The sequence below is a fragment of the Miniopterus natalensis genome, chromosome 4 (genome assembly GCF_054644295.1).
Source record: "Miniopterus natalensis isolate mMinNat1 chromosome 4, mMinNat1.hap1, whole genome shotgun sequence".
In the NCBI taxonomy this organism is placed as follows: domain Eukaryota; kingdom Metazoa; phylum Chordata; class Mammalia; order Chiroptera; family Miniopteridae; genus Miniopterus; species Miniopterus natalensis.
The window spans coordinates 68,350,011-68,368,166 of NC_142084.1; the positions used below are offsets into that span (position 1 = coordinate 68,350,011).

The following is an 18,156-nucleotide window of genomic DNA, read 5'->3' on the forward strand; positions in this document are numbered from 1 at the left end:
ATATTGCAATGAATGCCTAATAAAAAGAGATAAATAGGGACTATTATGAACATTTATAGGCAAGCAAATTGGATAACCTGGAAGAAATGGACAAATTCCTAGAAACACAACCTACCAAGAAGAAACAGACCCAGTGCAGGCACAGCAGGCTGTGAGGTACAGGCATGAAGGAAGTTCTTGCGCTCCCGGTACTTATGTTTTTGTGGGGAAAGAGATGAATAAGTGAGACAGGTGTGGTTTCTTAGTAGAAAATAAGGGCATTGCCCTGGCTGGTGTGACTCAGTTGGCTGAGCTCTGACCATTCACCGAGGTCTCCAGTTTGATCCCCGGTCAGGCACATGCCCCGGTTGCGGGCTCCATCCCCAGTAGGGGCCGTGCAGGAGGCAGCCCATCGATGTTTCTCTCCCTCGCTCTTCTCTCTCTAAAATCAATAAAAACATAGTTTACACTTGATCTTAGCCAAAAGGCCGAGAAGCGATAAAACATATTTTTAAAAAGAGAAGAAGGGCGTTGAAGGAAAGGAAGGAGTGACAGCTGAGACAATAGGGAAGAAGGGGGTGGATTATCTTCTTTCTGGAGGGTGGGGGGCCTCACTGAATGAAGATACCATTGACCCTTTCCCCCCCATCTAATACATCTTAAACACTGAGGAGCTGCTCAGCTGTGGATGTAGACGATGGGCAGCAATACCCAAACTCCTGCATTCCTGGGATTAACAGCAGATCCCCCCTTTCCCTAAGAAACTATTCCGCATCCATCGTTTTTCCAGGTTCGTGGGTCTGGCTGCTTGCTTGCCGCTTCCACCATCCCTTGCTCGAGGCAGCTACAAGTAACATTTGTCTTTCAATCTTTTAGCAAATAATGACACCACCTGGAAAGTTAGCACAGTCTGAGAAAGAGAAATATATATCAGCTATGCTCTGGTGCCTCAGTGAGCCAATGGACAGTTCACTGCCCTTCAGTCACACAATCGCCCTCAAAGGACAAGGTCAGTGTCATCTCCTGATTCCAGGGAGCCACACAAGGAACCTGGGCTCCCACCTTCACAACCACTGCTGTGCTGGGAATGGCATCAACCCCAAAATGCCGCATTGCTTTTCTTACCCAAATTCAGCAACCTTTTAATTTTTTAAAAGTAATTACTGTCCTTGGTGCTGTAAGTTTCTGATTCTATTCCACAGTGGGAAGCAGTTGATTCTGTTAGTTTTGTCCATTTTAACGGTTGCTTCGGTGGAGAGACTAACTCTTAGCTCCCAACTCTGCCATTTTTGTTAACATGATTGGAGAAAAAATGTTTTGAAATGTGACATTTTCTTATCCCCACCCCCATGATTTTTTTTTTTTTTTTTTTTTTTTTTAAGAGAGAGAAACATTAATGGGTTGCCTACTGCACAAACCTCGACTGGGGATCAAACCTGAAACCTGGGCATGTGCCCTGACTGAGAATTGAACCCACCACCCCTCGATGCACAAGACGATGCTCCAATCAACTAAGCCACACCGGCCAGGGCACCCCCATATTTTTTTATTGTATGTTTGGTGTTCAAAAATTCTTATTTCACTTTGTAAAATTTCTCCTTTCTTTGAATGTAAAAACATCACAATTTTACCTTCATCAATTGAATCAAGTACTTTTGAGAAAAGCCACCCCTGCAGTATTGCTTCCACTCAGATCTGACTGAGCCATGAAGGCCGTCTGTGTACTGTGTTTGGCTGATGCTGATGCAACGCCTTCAGGTCTCACCCGGCACCAGGTAGTCACTTCCAAGGTGGATCTCTCACTGCCCCCGCTTGAGAGAGAAGGTAGTGGATTGAGAAATGTCTGCCAAAAATTCATGTCTACCCAGAACCTCAGAATCTGACTTGATATATATTTATAAACTGGGTCTTGCCCTGGCCAGGTAGCTCAGTTGGTTGGAGCGTCACCTGTACACCAAAAAGGTTGCAGGTTCGATCCTTGGTTGGGGTCCATACAGGAGGCAACCGATTGAGGTCTCTCTCTCTCCCTCCCCCTCTCTCTAAAATCAATAAACATATTCTCAGGTGAGGATAAAAAAACATTGGGTCTTTTCAGATGTGATTAGTTAAAGATATGAAGAGAAACTCATCCTGGATTTAGGGTGGGCCTTAAATCTAATGACTGGGTCCTTAAGAGAAGACACAGAGTCGTGGAGGGAAGCAGACCATGTGAAACACAGGCGGAAATTGGAGTTATGCTCCCACGAGCCAAGGAATGCAGGCACTGCCAGAAGCTGCTGTTGAAAAACTGAATCAGTACGACTTTCCACTCATTCTCACTCAAACCATCAAAACCTAATAGCGCTTTGTCTTAAAATTCTAATTATCATATGGCTTATCATATGGATGTCCTGAAGATCACTGACCATGCTGGATGCCATCAGGTCCCCAATGATCACACCTGAACACCTTCATTTTTCAGTGTAACTCACTGAAATCATAGTCTACATCTGAGAATCACTCAGGAATAATTTAAATGTATAAGAGGCAAAACCCAACTAAAAGTAACTTAAGATAAAATAATTTAACAGAAAATAAGAAGAGGGAAGAAAAGATTCAATGAGGGAAGAAATCAGCTCATATTAACATGACTTGAGTAGATATGTCCAGGCACAGGCCCAAGCACTATACAAATGACCTGCAGGTGTTGGCCTCACCATCCCCAATGTCCACCCACTGTGCGCTCCTCCCAGGTCATCTCAAAGCCTGTCAGTTGCTCCTACACTGTGACCTCACACAACTCCACTTCTCAGAACTCCAGGTCTGACATGTAAGAGCCCTGTCATGTAAGGCTCCACCTCCTGATCCGTAAAGGGCCCTGTATCTGGAATCTGTTGGACCAGAGAGGGCCAAGTGACATCCCCCTGCCCTAGAACCTCTGCTAGAACTGCTCTATCAAAAGTTCAAGGAAGTCTAGAAAGTGCCTGATCATTCCAAACTCTCATCACTCCTTTTCTGTCTTGACCTAGTGAAAGAATCTTCCCTCGCTTCTGTAATTTGACACTTTTTTCCACCAAATACTATTCATCACCTGCTAATGGAAAGATTACGATGTGCCCTATGCTGTGTGCAGGTGAACAAGTTTCTTGACTCAGGACCTAATGGCAGGGCCAAGGCAATGAGCCAGTTGCCAAGGTTCTCTCCAGGTAAAATGGTCCCAGACAACATTTCCTTCTTAGGAATCTAAGGTTAACTCTAAACAAGTCACCCAGGTAGTTTTTAGTAACAGATAAGGGTGTAACAGGTAGCATAAGTGCTAATTAAATTCTAATGTCTTATGTCTGAATTAGAATTTGGCACAAAAAAAAGATACAATTTATTTTGGAATGAGATATAAAAGCAAGCTTAATAAAATCAGATTTGTATGGAATCAAATTAACTAACCATAAAGAAATCTCTGGAGAGTAGGTGTCATCTTCTCCTTGACTGTATTATAAGAAAATAATATAACTGATCAATCTCAAAGTTACCTCTGTAGAATTTAATATAAAAGTGAATAAAAATCATGGGAAACAGAAAGTGAAGTGTACAAGGACAAGATCTCCTTTCTTGACCCATGAAGCCCAATCTCTTACCCACAAAACCATCTACTCTCCTTCATTTTTGTCTCAAAAAAGTTTAATAACATACAATTTTAATACATCAAAGCATCAGAGTCCAGAGAAAGAAAGAGAAGTGACACGAAAGGAAACAAGTATACTGAGGGTGTTCTCACAGTGAACCACTTTCCAAAAGCCACACTGCTGGGCTTTTTCAGCACAACCTTCAAATAATTTTCAGTTTTCACAACACCCTTCTTGGCTCCTGGCTCTCTCTGCCTCCCTGGCCAGCCTGTCTGCCCTCAAGGCCACAGCCAGCCTCTCTCTTGCTTTTTTCACTTTCAGAGTCTGTCTCTGGATGTCTCCACGGGTAACTGGTTGCCTGCAGAGAAGCTGTGGGACACAGAGACCTCCTGGGATCATCTCTGCCCAACCTAAAAATTGTGCTGTGGTGGGCTCCAGGCTGGTGTGTAGAGACCCAGGACCAGCACAGCCCAGGGATTCGCCTGCGCTTTCTGGTGCAATTATTTTCATGGTATTTGTGACATCCAAAGTACTTAGAAGTTCTCCCTCCCTGCTGCAGGGCTGGAGTCCCTGCAGCCTCCTGAACGCACAGGCTTGCCGGGGCCTCTCCCAGGGCTCCCCGTGTCGCCTGCTCCTGACCACATTGCCGGGATGGGAAGTGACCCTGGTAACTGGCTTCTTGAAAATGCAGCTGGTCAGCCTCATAGGAAGTGCAGACCTTTCTCGACGACGTTGCCGCTTGGTCTTGGATGAAAGGAGTTGTGTCTTCTTGGCTGAAGTCGGGGATATCATGTTCCTTTTGAGTTTTCCCTTTAAAAACAAAATGAAATTTAAAAGTTTGAATAAAATGAGTGATAAAGACTTTTGATTTATTTGGATCCTCCACCCTCCTCTCTTTCTGGAGAAATGTATCTGTTCATCCCAGGCATCTGAAAAGCTATTGAAGCTCCGTTTTCTGAACCTCAACCCAAGTAGGACTGGGGTGGGCCCAAGAATCTGCATTCCTAAGTGTCCCGATGCTGCTGGCGCTGTGAGCACAGGCCCCGCGCGGTAAGAGCCGGGTCCTGGGACATCAAGCAGGTATGAGTCAAGAACAAAGGAAGCAAAGTCATTATCCGGCTTCAATTCCAGACCATTTATTTATTTATTTATTTATTATTTATTTTTCTTTGGTTCTTTTTTTTTTTTTTTTACCATTCCCAAGGGAAATGGACAGAGGTTCCATGTATCTAAAAGCCTTTATGGCTCTCAGAGGCGCCCCTAAGCTATGAGCTTTCTGCAAGCTAGAAAAATGTACACAAATGGGAGGAAATATTCAAAAAATGGGTGAACGGATTTATCAGCCATTGTTGAGGTATTTAAATAAATAAATAAATAAATAAATAAATAAATAAATAAATAAATAATAAATAAAAAGTGCTGTCCTTGTTTTACAACACAGTCTTACAGGGCCAGAGGTGTGACTCCAGAAACAATTCGAAGCCCACCAAATCCTTTTAACTTCCCCCAGACCTCCCCTTTTTATCTCAAGAGGCTTACAGATAATTGGCTTTACGAAACCAAATCAATTCCAGACCGTCTCACCCACCAGCTTCCTCAGAGGATGCTGCCCTCTTTCCACCTTCGTCGGCATCAGCCACACAGGCTGGTATCCTCTAACCCAGTGAAATTATGCGCCTTTCAACCCTCAACACACACTTGCATTTGCACACCCCAGTCCCTTCTTTACTCAAATATTCTCTGGTTCATAGAGTAAACCCTCAACTTTGTGGACCTCGATTTAACACACTTCAGATTTAAAATTTCTGGTCCATATGTCATATGTGAAAATTGACACCCTGTTAATATTAAAATGCTTTTAACCAAGATTTGCTTATAAATAAATCATACTTTTCTCACATACTTAATTTTAATTACACAAATGTGTCTACATAAGTAAAAACAGGTAAACAAATTTGTCAATTTTTTAAGCATACACATTCGGAAAACGTACTTTATTACGAATAGACTTTCAGCTTTAACGGACACCCCCTCGCCTGAATTAGTCCATTAGATCAAGGTTTTACTGTAACTCAGAAATACCATATTTTCAACAGAGTTTCTTTTTTGCACAAAGACCTCCATTATAATTAACCATTTTGATCCCCCTAACTCTCCTCCTACTCCTCCCTGTTAATCTCAGCTCTTCTGACTTAACACAATTGATGCTTCTTAGAAGTCAGTCCTGCTCTCACATTTGTTCTACATTCACACCATTTCTAGGCCATCTCATTCATTTTTCTGGCTACAGATACCATCAATGAACTACAGATGCCCATAAAATCAGTGTAATCTGACTTCAACTCTGAGAGTCAACTATCCATCTGCCCACTCATCACACCACTGCTGATATCGATGACTCAGCTCAGTGATCAGGTGCCACTGAACCAACCAGTTCCCCAAATAATTCACCACTATCTCAGTGTCCCCTAAAGTCTCTTGTTAGTGCTAATACCCTGTGTAAACCAGTGTCATTCTGGACACCCTGCCATGCCACACTCATATCAATGAGCCATCCATCCACTCTTCTAAATCTGTGTAAACATTCTCAGTTTTTGAATAATTTTTGAGCATCTTTCATATTTCCTGTAAAATACCATTTACAGAGAGTGACCTTCCCTGATCTAGCAATAAAAATTAATGACACTTTTTGTATTAATTTTTTCAATTTTTATTTTATGTGTATAATTTTCTATTTCTTTCATATTATTTTTCTCACTAAACTGGATACTCCATGAAGAGAAGTCTAATGTGGACTTTATTTTTTTTAAATAGGTCTTTATTGATTTCAGAGAGAGGAAGGGAGAGGGAGAGAGAGAAAAACATCAATGATGAGAGTCATTGACCAGCTGCCTCCTGCACGCCCCCCGCTGGGGGTGGAGCCTGCGAGCCAGGCGTGTGCCCTGACCCGAAGCTGAACCCAGATCCCCTGGATTGTAGCCCGATGCTCAACCCCTGAACCACACAGGCCGGACTAATGTGGCCCTTAATGTGGCCCACTGCCATACTCACTCACTGCGTTGCCCTTAGATGGTGCTCATTGAAAGAAATTGTTCAAGCTCCAAAACATTCTAAATATTTCAAGCAAATTTACTCAACCAGAATTATACATGGAGTGCTATACTGCAATATTATTATCACTGCCTAAGATTTCAAATCCTTTCTCTCTGTAACCCATTTTAAAACTAGAGTCACAATGATCTATTTAAAATGTAAATCCATAGCACACCCTTTCTTTTAAATTCCTCTTCAGAGGTACTTTTTAAAGGAGAAACCATAAATCTCATTGCATTCCTATTACCCAGCCATAATTAATCCTACCCCTTCCATTACCCAAGGTGTCCCAGCTCGGAGGGAAAGTTGTATGATCCTCGTATTTATGGAGCATCTGTGATATGCCAAGTCGTGTACTAAAATGTGACTGAGAATTTAACAAAGTCACTGCCCCTGCTGATTTTAATCTGGGTTGGAGGGAAAAGTTAATAGACCAAGTACATGTATGTAAAAAAAAAATTCCAGAGAAGGGAACAATTTAAACAGTGCAGGGGCAAATACTACTTCCGATTTCTAGTGATGACTGATGTTGGTTAAAAGCAAAGCGAACCCGCCCTGGCCAGTTTCGCTCAGCGGTTACAACGTTGGCCTGAGGACCGGAGGGTCTCCGGTTTGATTCTAGGCAAGGACACGACGTGCTGCAGGCTGGATCCCCGCCCCGACGCCAATCGATGTCTCTCTCACATCGATGTTTCTCTCTCCCTCCCACTCTCTCTGAAAAGCAATGGAAAAAATATCCTTGGGTGAGGATTTAAAAAAATAAAGAAATGAAAACAGAGCAAAACAGCCCTGGCTGATGTGGCTCAGTTGGTTGGAGCATCGTCCTGTACACCCAAAGGTTGTGTGTTTGATTTCCAGTCAGGGCACATACCTAGGTTTTGATCCCCGTGATGGGAAGCAACCAATTGATGTTTCTCTCCCTCACTCTCTCCCTCTCCCCAACTCCCTTTCTCTCTCTCTAAAAAAAATAAAAAAGCAAAACCAACACAAAACAAAAACATCAGGCCTCTTACCTCAAGAAAGCTTTATATACAAAAAAGTACACCTTGAACGTTATTTAACAAACATTAACACCCAAGAAACAATGTTCAGTAAGATACTTTCAGAGGTTTCACAAAAGGAAAAGTACACAAATGGACACTCTTGCTGTTGATATGGAATCTGTACTCACCAGAAAAGGCTGGTTTGCGATGCACACTGATGCGGGTTCCCCCATGGCTGCAGAGCTGCCTGCTGACCCACTCCTGAGATGCAGACTGCCTGTGGCTTGTTGGAAAATGCAGTGACTTCCACCAGTGATTCCCCTTTTATGGAGGAAGGGAGTGGATAAGCCAATTAGGAGATAATCCAGATGAGCCATCCCGTCTCTTATCCATGGTATTTGACAGATTCCTAAATGTTTACACAGAAACACAAAAATATGGGGTTATTGACATTGTTCAATACTATTATAGTTTCCAAAAAGTAATGCATTTGTGGATGGAGTGGCATTTGCAGTTTCTATCAACGTTTATTTTTTATCACCCACTAGGGCTACATCCTGTAAGAACAGGAATGGAAGTTTCTATGCATAAAAGTTTCCATGCAAACAGACAGTGGAATCTTAGAGGGAAGGTAGGGTGGGTGAGTGGGTGGGTGGGTGGGGAGAGATTAACCAAAGAACTTATATGCAAATAACCCAAGGACACAGACAATAGTATAGTGAAGGCTTGGGTGGGGTGGGCATGGGATGGAGGGGATCAATGGGGGGGAAAGGGGTACATCTGTAATACTTTCAACAATAAAGATGAATTAAAAAAAATTTTCCCATGCAATTTATGTTTTATGTGTGTGTGTTTTGATTTTTTTGTGTGAGTTTTCTTTTAGCATTTAAAAAATGGTGCTCTGTTGATGTCTATCTTATTTATGTTTAGATGTCACCTCTAAATCATGTTCTTACTTATTTGGCCTCTTTCTTCTCCAATATATTTTACATTAATTTTAGGTTCTTTTCAGCCACTGGGGATCGAGCCTGAAACCCAGGCATGTGCCCTGACCGAGAATCAACCTCCTGGTTCATAGGTCGACACTCAACCACTGAGCCACACCGGCCAGACTGAAACTGTAAATCTTATGGTATGTACATATTACCACACTTACAAGTAAACTTTTAAAGCAAGAGAGTGAAAACACATCTCACAGAAGAATTTTGCAAAATTATGTGACAAGAAACTTGTATCAAAATATCTAAAGAGTTATTATAACTTAATTATAGAAAGTGAAACAACTGAATTTTAAAATGTCAAAGGGTTAAATATACCTTTTTCCAAGAAAGATAGACAAATGGTCAAGAGCACTTGAAAAAATGTTGGACATCACTAGCCATCCACAAAATGCTAAAGTGGTGACTAAAGTGAAATAAAGTCATCAATCAAAACAACACTAGGATGGCTGGGATCAAAAAGTAAGACGATAACAAATGTTGTCAAGGACACGTGGAGGTATTTGAACCCTTACACTCGGGTGGTCAATATAAAATGGCGCAGCCACTACGGAAAACCATCTGGGAGTTTCTTGAAAATTAAACCTAGAATTACCGTATGATTCATCAATTCCTATCACAGGCATATGCCCAAGAAAAATGCAAACACATGTACATAAAGTTTATAGCAACATTATTCACAGTAGCCAAAAAGTAGAAACAAACAAATGCCAATTAATGGGTGAATAGATAAATAACAAGTATTTTATCCATTCAATGGAATAGTATTTGGCCATAAAAATAAATGAAGTATTGGTACATGCTACAACATGGATGACTTTGAAAAAATTATGCTCTATCAATGAAGTCAATCACAAAGGCCATAGATAATAAGATTCCTTTCACATAAAAGCCCGGATAGGGAAATCTGCAGAGACAGAAAATAAATTAGGGGTTGCCCAGGGCTGGTGATGGGAGAAGATTGGATGTTTGAGAGTTAGAGTTAAAGGGGAGAGGGTTTTTCTTTCTTTTTTCAGTTGATGAAAATGTTCAAAAATGGACTGTAGCGATGATTGCAAATATATGCATATACCCTGCAAACTATTGAATTGTACACTTTGAATTGTACACTTTAGGTGTAGTGAATAGTATGTGGATTACATCACAATGAAAGTTGTTTATATAAGTAAATAGTGCATTAAGAGTTTTCAATCCAATCTCTCAGGCACATTAGTAACACATCCATTATCTCAATTACAGTTTTGTGTGTTAGGCGAGACCACTTAATTCACTGTTTTAGCAAATTTCAAGTATATGGTACAAGGTACATATATCAAACCATGTTGTAATCCTTAAATATAAAAAATTTTATTAGTCACTTATACCACAATAAAGCTGATGGGGGGAGAAATTTCCAGGTGCATTCTCTCTCTCTCTCTCTCTCTCTCTATATATATATATACACACACACACTACGGGACAGGTGAGTGGCAGCTGCAGGTATTATGCTAACCTGAGCTGTCCGAGTCTCTCCAGGTTGCTCTCACACGCAGTTGGACAGCTTATGGCTACAACCAGCCACAGCTCTTGGCAACATGCTGCGCGTTGTTTTTCTTATGTTACTAATGTCAACTGACAGTCTTTGGTGCCAATTCAATGCCAACAGGAATCCCCAATTTGGGGTGCAGCGAAGAACGAAACTTTATTCAGTGCAAACAGTTCAATTGTGATACAGCAAAGCTGTGAAAACAGCATGACTGTTACTTGGCCCTGGGCCCAGGCCCCTGTAGCCAGACAGTTCTGTTCTGCGCCTGTCACCTTCCCTGCTTTCACCTCCAGCATCAGAAAGAGTTTTCAGTCTTGGGGGGAAAGGGAAAGGGTGCTCTCCGCTTAAGGGGAGCTGACTGTTTATATAAACAGAAGTTCCTGCCCCTGGTCCCTGATTGGCCTGTCCTCATGCAAATGAAGGCTCCAAATCGTAGCAGTACTCTTAAGTCTTCAGTTTGATTGGCCCAAAAGGCCCTGTCCTGATTGGTCAGAATGGAGCCACTCTGATTGGTCAGTGAAGTTCTGCGGGGATTTAGCTGCACAGCTCCAATTGGATGGGGAAAGCTCAGCCCTACTGGTTGCAATAAGATTCCTGGAGCTGCTCCCCAAGAGCTGGCTGGAGGGCAGAAGGTGCAGCGGGTCGCTCCGTGCAGGCCAGTCCCTGAGGTGCAGTTTGCTGACAAGCCCCGGGGTAGAAATGGCTACTAGGCTTTTTTTGGTGGTGGCTGTTAATTTGAACTCATTTAAGCCACCAGGAGTCCTTCTTGGTAGAGACCTTCTTTCTCTAGGTCTACACTAAAAATACGAATCAGTTATCTTAGGGATATTATAGTCATTTGCATTTCAGTGCTCTCTAGGGAGTCAGGCAAAAACTGATCTACATTCAACACCTTGCTGCCCGAAGGAGCCCCCGCACAGGCGAGTCCTGGCTTCAGGTAGCCTCTCAGCAAGGTGTTAAGATCAGAATATTTGGGACATTTTCCTAAATGCCAGCTTTCTTTTTCTTTCCCAATTTTGGTGACACTGGGTCACACTGTCAACCAAATGCTCTAACAGAGCTAAGAAAGGAAGGTCATTGCAAGTTTTTTAGCTTTTTTCCTGTGAGTTTGGGAATGACAGCCTCTAAGTTACTTCAATGCCAGAGCAGAACCCCCGTAGCTCCTGCTCCAGTTCCCGAGGGCTGCTGCCAGCTTTGCAGCCTCATTCCCGCTGCTTTGCCCGCCCGCGGCTGTCCAAGGCGATACGGAGGCCTTCGCGTGCCCTCCTGTGGCGGGGAATTGACGCCTCACCAGCTCCTGCCCTGTGTGTGAGCTCTCACACCCGCTCACCCTGGAGCCTCCTGAGACATGCCCATGCGCCATCTCCACGCATCTCTCAAGGCTCTTTAATGGCCCCCTGAGAGGCCCGCCTCACTCTAGCCAGACAGCTCAGTTGTGACCGTAACAAACCCTTTCACACCCTACAGGCTGTGTGTGCTGTTCACCAGCTGAGGGATTCCATGGTCAAGGGTTGCGCTCTCATGTTCCTTTACTCCCCCTGGAGCTTGGAAATGACAGAAGGGAGGGCAGCGTCTAGAGAGGATCGGAGAATGGACGCTGTGTGTTCTTTTGGAGGAAATCACTGCTGCAACCTTTACATGTTTTGTAATCAGGAGCAAGCTCATTATTGTGGGTGTCAGTGGATTCCCTAGCAGCCTGAAGCTCTGAGCCTGTTCCTCAGTGTCAGCAGCACCCAGGACAGACGGTAGTGACCCTGCTGGAAGAGCTCTCCTGGCACATTACTTTCTGCTTGGCCTGTGGGTGCCCAGAAGCAGCCCTGAGGCACATTAGCATGGGGTCTGGTAGAATAAGTTGCTGTGCCTTCTTCCTTTTCTCTGAGCTCTAAGTTCCATTTTGATTGTGGATTTTTACATAAACTTGGCTTTTCTCATTTACTCATTATACACTATGAGTCAATTTTCTCAGAGTTCTTTCTATGAATTTTTCTGAAGATGTAATATATTTGTAAATGCATCAGAGCAAAACAATAACTGTCTTTAAATGACAAAAATAACTTAAAATGACACGGTTATAGATCTGATTATAATGCAGTTGACAAAGGAATTTGCTTTTCTATATCGACATTTTAAAATAACAGAATTACAAATGAAAGTATATCAGAACTTTGGAGAGTCTTGGAGATCTTTATACAATTTCTAGAACACCCATTTTAATAATAAAAATATGTATACAAATGGAACATAGCTATCATTTCTTTATTTGACAAAGCCTCCTGTGTATTTTCAAGCATATCAAATAGGTCTAATTAGCTCAAAATTTCTTACTCACAAGGAGAAAGAACAAATCTCCAAGGCATTCCAGAGGCCCACCAGAATGATCCAAAGCCAATTCTAGGTCAAGAAAAAGTTTCTTAAAATTTAAACCCTGGGAAGGTTGTCAAACATATTTGACCAAAAGATCATATATCATTATGAAACAAAATTAAATTATTTATTTATCTAAAGTGCCAATAAAAGGTATCAAATATAAATATGGGCTAGCAAAACTTTCATTCTTAGGGTTAAGACGATGGGTTTTGAAGTATTACAGATGTTCCCCATATTCCCCCCTTGCCCTCCCACCCCAGGCCTTCAACACACCACAGTCTGTGCCCATGGACTGTGCATACGGGCATCTAACTCCTTCGGTTCACCCCCCTCCCCACTTCCTTCTGAGGACTGTCACTCTGTTCCATTAAGAATATGGCTTCTAAGTAATCAAGTACCTGATTAATACAATATTACACATAGCTATTTTAATACTACAGAGAATCTTTGCTCTCTAGGCAGATACAGGAAAAAAGCTTTTTTCCCCCTTTAACAGCCAAAAAGGACCAAATAAATCCTGTATTAGCTTACTTTTGATATTTATATTCATTTACTGTATTAAATTTATTACTCAGCTTACCCATGTCTCCTTTTTGCTTCTCCCCTCTGCACACTCCTTCTTCAGTCTGCACAGACCCTCTTCAACCTGCCTGAACCTTCTGCAACTTGCACGAAACTTCTGCGATTTTCCTGGTCCCTTTCAGTTTTCTTCTTAATTCATTCAGGAATAACCAACTTTAGAACAACCTACTTTCAATTCTATATTACCAAAACCATACAATTTCTTTCCAACTAAATTAGAATTCTTAACTCTTAGAAACCTTGATCTTTTTAGTGACAACTAATTAACATTCCTCAGATTGGCAAATATGTTTTATAACTTCCAGAAACAGGTTTTTTCACTAGCAAATACATTCACATCACATTTTCAAGAGACATATTTCAAATAAAATATAAGATATATTCATTAACAGATCCAAATCCATCTTCTAGCTTCTGCAATGAGAAGCCAAAAGTAGGCAAACTCAGATCGATATATATTTCAGTATTCTGCTATTTCAAAATATCTAGATATTCAATAATTTTTATCATTTAACCCAGCAAAACTTAAAAGTTTTAAGTTACTAAAGACTTTGGAAACTATGTTTAGGTGTATATAATTATTACTGAAAAGCGTTATCAATAACCCTTCATTTTAGTTATATTTATTATTTCTTAACAAAATTATGAGATTTTAAAGTCCATTATTGCCCAAGCCATTTTCTTGACAAATTTTGTAACAGGGATAAGTAACATGAGTTTATTCCTGCAAACCTCAGACAAAACAAACCTATGTTTTATGGTAATAAGTTCTAAAAGACATCAATTAAACTTAAATTACCCATCTGAATTCTTGGTGATCATTGCATTCCTTTCATGTGTTTAAAAGTGAGCTGTTTATTTGTTGTCCTTGGCAACCTTCAAGGAGGCTGGAAAAGAGAGGGGAGATATCAGGCTTGGACTGCATTCTAGCCAGTAGTGTTAAAAAGCCGTTGTTTTTGTTCCTCCCTGCCTCCCCCGCCCCCCCCCCCCATGTTGCTCCCACAGCAGGGGGCTTGGGAGCAGCACTGACTCCCCCACTGTACTCAAGACCACATCAGCCTCCAGGCCTCAGGGAGAAAGATTTAGAGGGTTTAAACGATTTATTTCCTCATATTTTTCTTTCTGAGTTTTACTGTCTTCAAGAGGAGTGAGACCCTTTCCCCCTCTTTGAACCATCAATCTAGGTCTTTCTGGGTAGAATTCTTATGATTTAACAACATCAAAGCTTGCACAAAAGAGATCTTATCTCATTTACCAGACCTTTGGCAAAACAACTCCAATTCCAAAACAGTATAGCAGTTCAAAGAACTATTTAGGGGCCATCGCTCTTCAGATCCCCAAACATAGATTGGTCAAGCTGTATTACAATAGAAAATCATCGCTTTCTTGGTCATTGGCTCATAGCTATACGTGGACCAATTATTCAAAATATAACCCAGGCAGTTACCCTTGGATATGGACTCTCAGGCCTCCATGCTTAAGAGTCAAGATTACATACAAAATAACAATTAGACAAACAGGAAGGAGCAAGCAACTATATAGCAATATGATTCCTATGCAAATTTCTCTAAGCGGCAGTATCCCAAATTAAAAACACAACCATTAAGACACCCCACAAGATGTAGGCAGCAAGAAAAGCAAACAAAGCACCAAAATCCAAATACCAAAACCAAAAGAGCACTCCAACCAAACCCCACACTGGGGAACTAGGATTTTTCTTTCTCACTGAGCCATGCTTACTGCCACGCAACACCTATTGATTCCTACAGAATCCCAAATGGTTCAAAGAACCCCAAATGGCAGGGAAGGGGCTCTTGGTCATGCACACCAGGCACTACCCAGTCTTGGAATCCGTTGACTCCCCAAAGACCTGTTTCCTTTCACCAGCTAGGAGTTTCAGGCGGCTGATGCCTCGAGAGGGAAAGCAGGCAGGGTCCCTGAGGTAAAAAGAACTCTTGGCAGCTGCCGGGAATTTCATTCCTGCAATCCCTGCCTCGATAACTAGCCTGCCAAGGGGTCAGCCTGCTGCAAAGAGCTGGGACCCTAGCCTGGGCCCTCTGGCACTTACAGGGGCCCACCTCTCCTGCCTGGCTCTCCAAAACTATAACTGGAACCAAGATTCGACTGCCTGTCGCCATACAAACCAAACTTGTGAGACAGATGCTGGTGAAAGAGGAAAGAGGTTTATTCAAGTGCCAGAATCTCAAGAAGATGGGGGACTCTTGTTCAAAGCCCATCTTAGCATCTCAGTGCAGGCATGGGTTTTTATAGGGAGGGGGAGGGAAAGCAGAGCAAAGAGAGGAGGAGGAGGGGCTGTGGACCTGCAGGCAGTGTCCTTCCTGGTCCTGATAAGGATCGTTAATGTCAACATGCTGGAACTGGTCAGAGCTAGCCAAATTCCTGCAGTTGGGCATTCTGTGCCAGCCAAAGTTGTGGTCAGTGCTGTTTCTTGTACAAGTAGGAACTGGAACTGCTGATGCCTGCAATATGCTTATAGGGAAATTTTCAGTATGTCAGTTCTTTTGATCAGTTCAGTACATTTTATTCTAATTCCATTTCACAGAGTAGTATAAAGTTTTTATTCCTTGTTACAATTAGGGATATTATAGTTATTTGTATTTCAAATATAAATTTAATACAAACTTAATTCAGATATAATGCAAAAGCTGATCTGAATTAAATTTCCTTCCAGTGTAAAAATGTACACTTGAGAATTTAATGAACACATCAGATACCCCTGTAGTTAGACTGAGAAGAGTCTTTGTGCCCAGGCTGGGGCTAGGGGGCTTCCAACTTCCCATCAGAGTCAAATGCTCTGGGGTTCTTTCTCTTAAGGACCAAAAGTGTGGGGTTGGGGAAGGGATGGGTGGAAAGCTCAATGCTTGCAAGGATCAAAGGCTAAAATGTGCACCTTGAGACCTGTATAATTTTGTTAACCAGTGTCGCCCCAATAAATTCAATAAAAAGGGAGAAAAATTAAAATAATAAAATAAAAATGAAGTAAATAAAATACAATAAAGCCAGACTCCTTTAAAGACAGTGCCTCACTTTTCAGCGACTGTGTTTCTAAACAAAGGTCACAGTTGCATGAGTGGCTTCACAGCCTCACTCCAAGCCCTTGACCTCTAGACGACTTAAGACACTTTTGTTCCAATAAGACCTGGCCTGACCCCCTTGTCTGTTGTTGCTCCGCCTGCAACAGGCGCCCTCGCTTTGACAAGGAGCTGGCTGAAAACAACTTAGGAAGCGCCGAGCCAGGGAAAAGTTGTACTTAAAAGCAACTGTGTCGCCCACCGGGCAACGCGTTTCCCAGAAGCCTGTCTTCTCCCGCAGCTGTCACTCAGGAACGAGGGGCCGCGGCCTTGTGAACTGCCCAATCAGGGGCGTGGCTGGGGCCGGCGGGTGGGGCAACGCACCCGGAAGTAGTGGACATCCCTAGTAGCCTGAGCTGTGCGCTGGGGCTCCAGAGCTCGCCGCCGGGTACCTGGTGGTGGCGCGGCAGCCTGCGTTCCCTGCGACCGGCGCTGGTGGTGGCAGTGGTAGGCAAGACTCAGGGGGACCCGGGGAACCTAGAAATGGTGAGTGTGCGGGCCGCGTTCAGAGACGCGAGGAGAGGCTTGTTGGAACCCGCGGGTTCGGGACCGAGCTTTCCCGCTTCAGCTTCGGAGTCTGCGGCTCCCAGTCCCCGGGGGGCGTGGCTCAGCGTGGGTGCCGCGGCAGCTGCCGGTACCCCGGGCGACCTGCTCCGGCACTGCCACGCTGCCTGCCGTCCCCGAATGTGCCTGGGCAGCTCTGCCCGCCGCACCGTTTCTCCCCAGATGGTGCGGTGACCATGGGAGTTCATCAGGGGACAGTCGTGACTCGGTCTGCAGGGTTTGTGCGTGGGAGCAGCTGTGGCCTGTGGCGTCCCCAGTCCTCCCTCTTTCCCCAGGGGTCCCATTTTCTCCTGAGTTTTCCAAATGTGTGGGAAGCGGGGTGTCAGATCCACGACTCTGTGCCCCTACCCTGTCTCTTCCTGTGACTGTCAACAAGTCCCTAAATTTCCAGTTCGCTCATCGAATGCCGAAGCCAACTTTCTCTCTTCCATTCACAGCATCATTATCAATCCTCCGGGATGCATTTCAAACAGACCCCCATATTTTAATTGTTTATTCTTTTTCCACAGAGTCGTGGCTGGCGCTTTTTTAGAGATTTATATTTTTTGTGGCTATTTTATAAGAGTGAAAAGGCAAAAATAACCACCAGGAACTACGTTCCATGAAACGCCGGGCCTCCCCCGCCCCCCAGGATCTTTCCATGGTTCAAACATCCTAGGGGAATTCCTTTGGATGGAGTTTCCTGTTTGGAAATTTTCCTAGGTGAGCTCTCCTGTCAGCAAGGACCCTCCCTGGATTTCTCACCTTGAAAAGATTTTAATGACTTAGGTGTTCGTTTTTCAATAGGAGTATAGTATAGAGCTTGAAAGACTATAAAATAGTTCCAAACATACAGAAAACAGGTGAATTTTATAAAAAATAAAATACTCTGATTACATTTTATTTTTGTATCAGTTACTCTTCTGCTGAGCAGTAAATGTGTGAGGTCTGGTTTTTACTTTGGGGAGTTTTCAAATCAAATTGCAGGGTTTTGACTTGCAGAGCAGATGTGTTCAAGTATGATTAATTAATTACAAACCACTTTCTTTTTCTAGAAATATAATTAACTGACATCTTTTTTTGAAAGGAATAAATATTTGTTTGTTTGTTTTTTAGTTGAACTAGGAAAAGACCCTTACAATTTTCTTTTTTCCTTTCCATATAAATGCCATATTTAAGTGATTTTGCTGGATTGTTCAAACTCTGGGTTTGTGTCATTTAACTATCAATAGTGGTCGAAAGCAACTCCAGTGGAGAGCAGAAGCCTATGGTTAGTGCCCTGAGGTAAAGCTCCCTTGAACCTGCAAAAGGAAGTACTTGAAGGCCCAGTTGTTCCTGGGGAGCCTCCCCTTGTAGGTGCCCTACTTGCTCACACCCACCATTTAAGGAACC

General features: G+C 42.8%; 1 protein-coding gene and 1 non-coding gene across 2 annotated transcripts; both read right to left on the reverse strand.

The window, feature by feature from the left end:
- Positions 1-3,794: 3,794 nt before the first annotated feature.
- On the reverse strand, positions 3,795-17,069 carry LOC107533215 (methyl-CpG-binding domain protein 3-like 2B). Its single transcript, XM_087816170.1, has 3 exons — positions 16,860-17,069; positions 16,546-16,698; positions 3,795-4,391 (listed from the first exon to the last, which is right to left on the reverse strand). Exons 1-3 carry the CDS (start codon positions 17,067-17,069, stop codon positions 3,795-3,797), a joined length of 960 nt encoding a protein of 319 aa, XP_087672296.1.
- On the reverse strand, positions 10,105-10,235 carry LOC148093353 (small nucleolar RNA SNORA44). The gene has a single exon (XR_015714460.1). It is a non-coding gene; the product is annotated as a small nucleolar RNA SNORA44 (small nucleolar RNA).
- Positions 17,070-18,156: the final 1,087 nt, after the last annotated feature.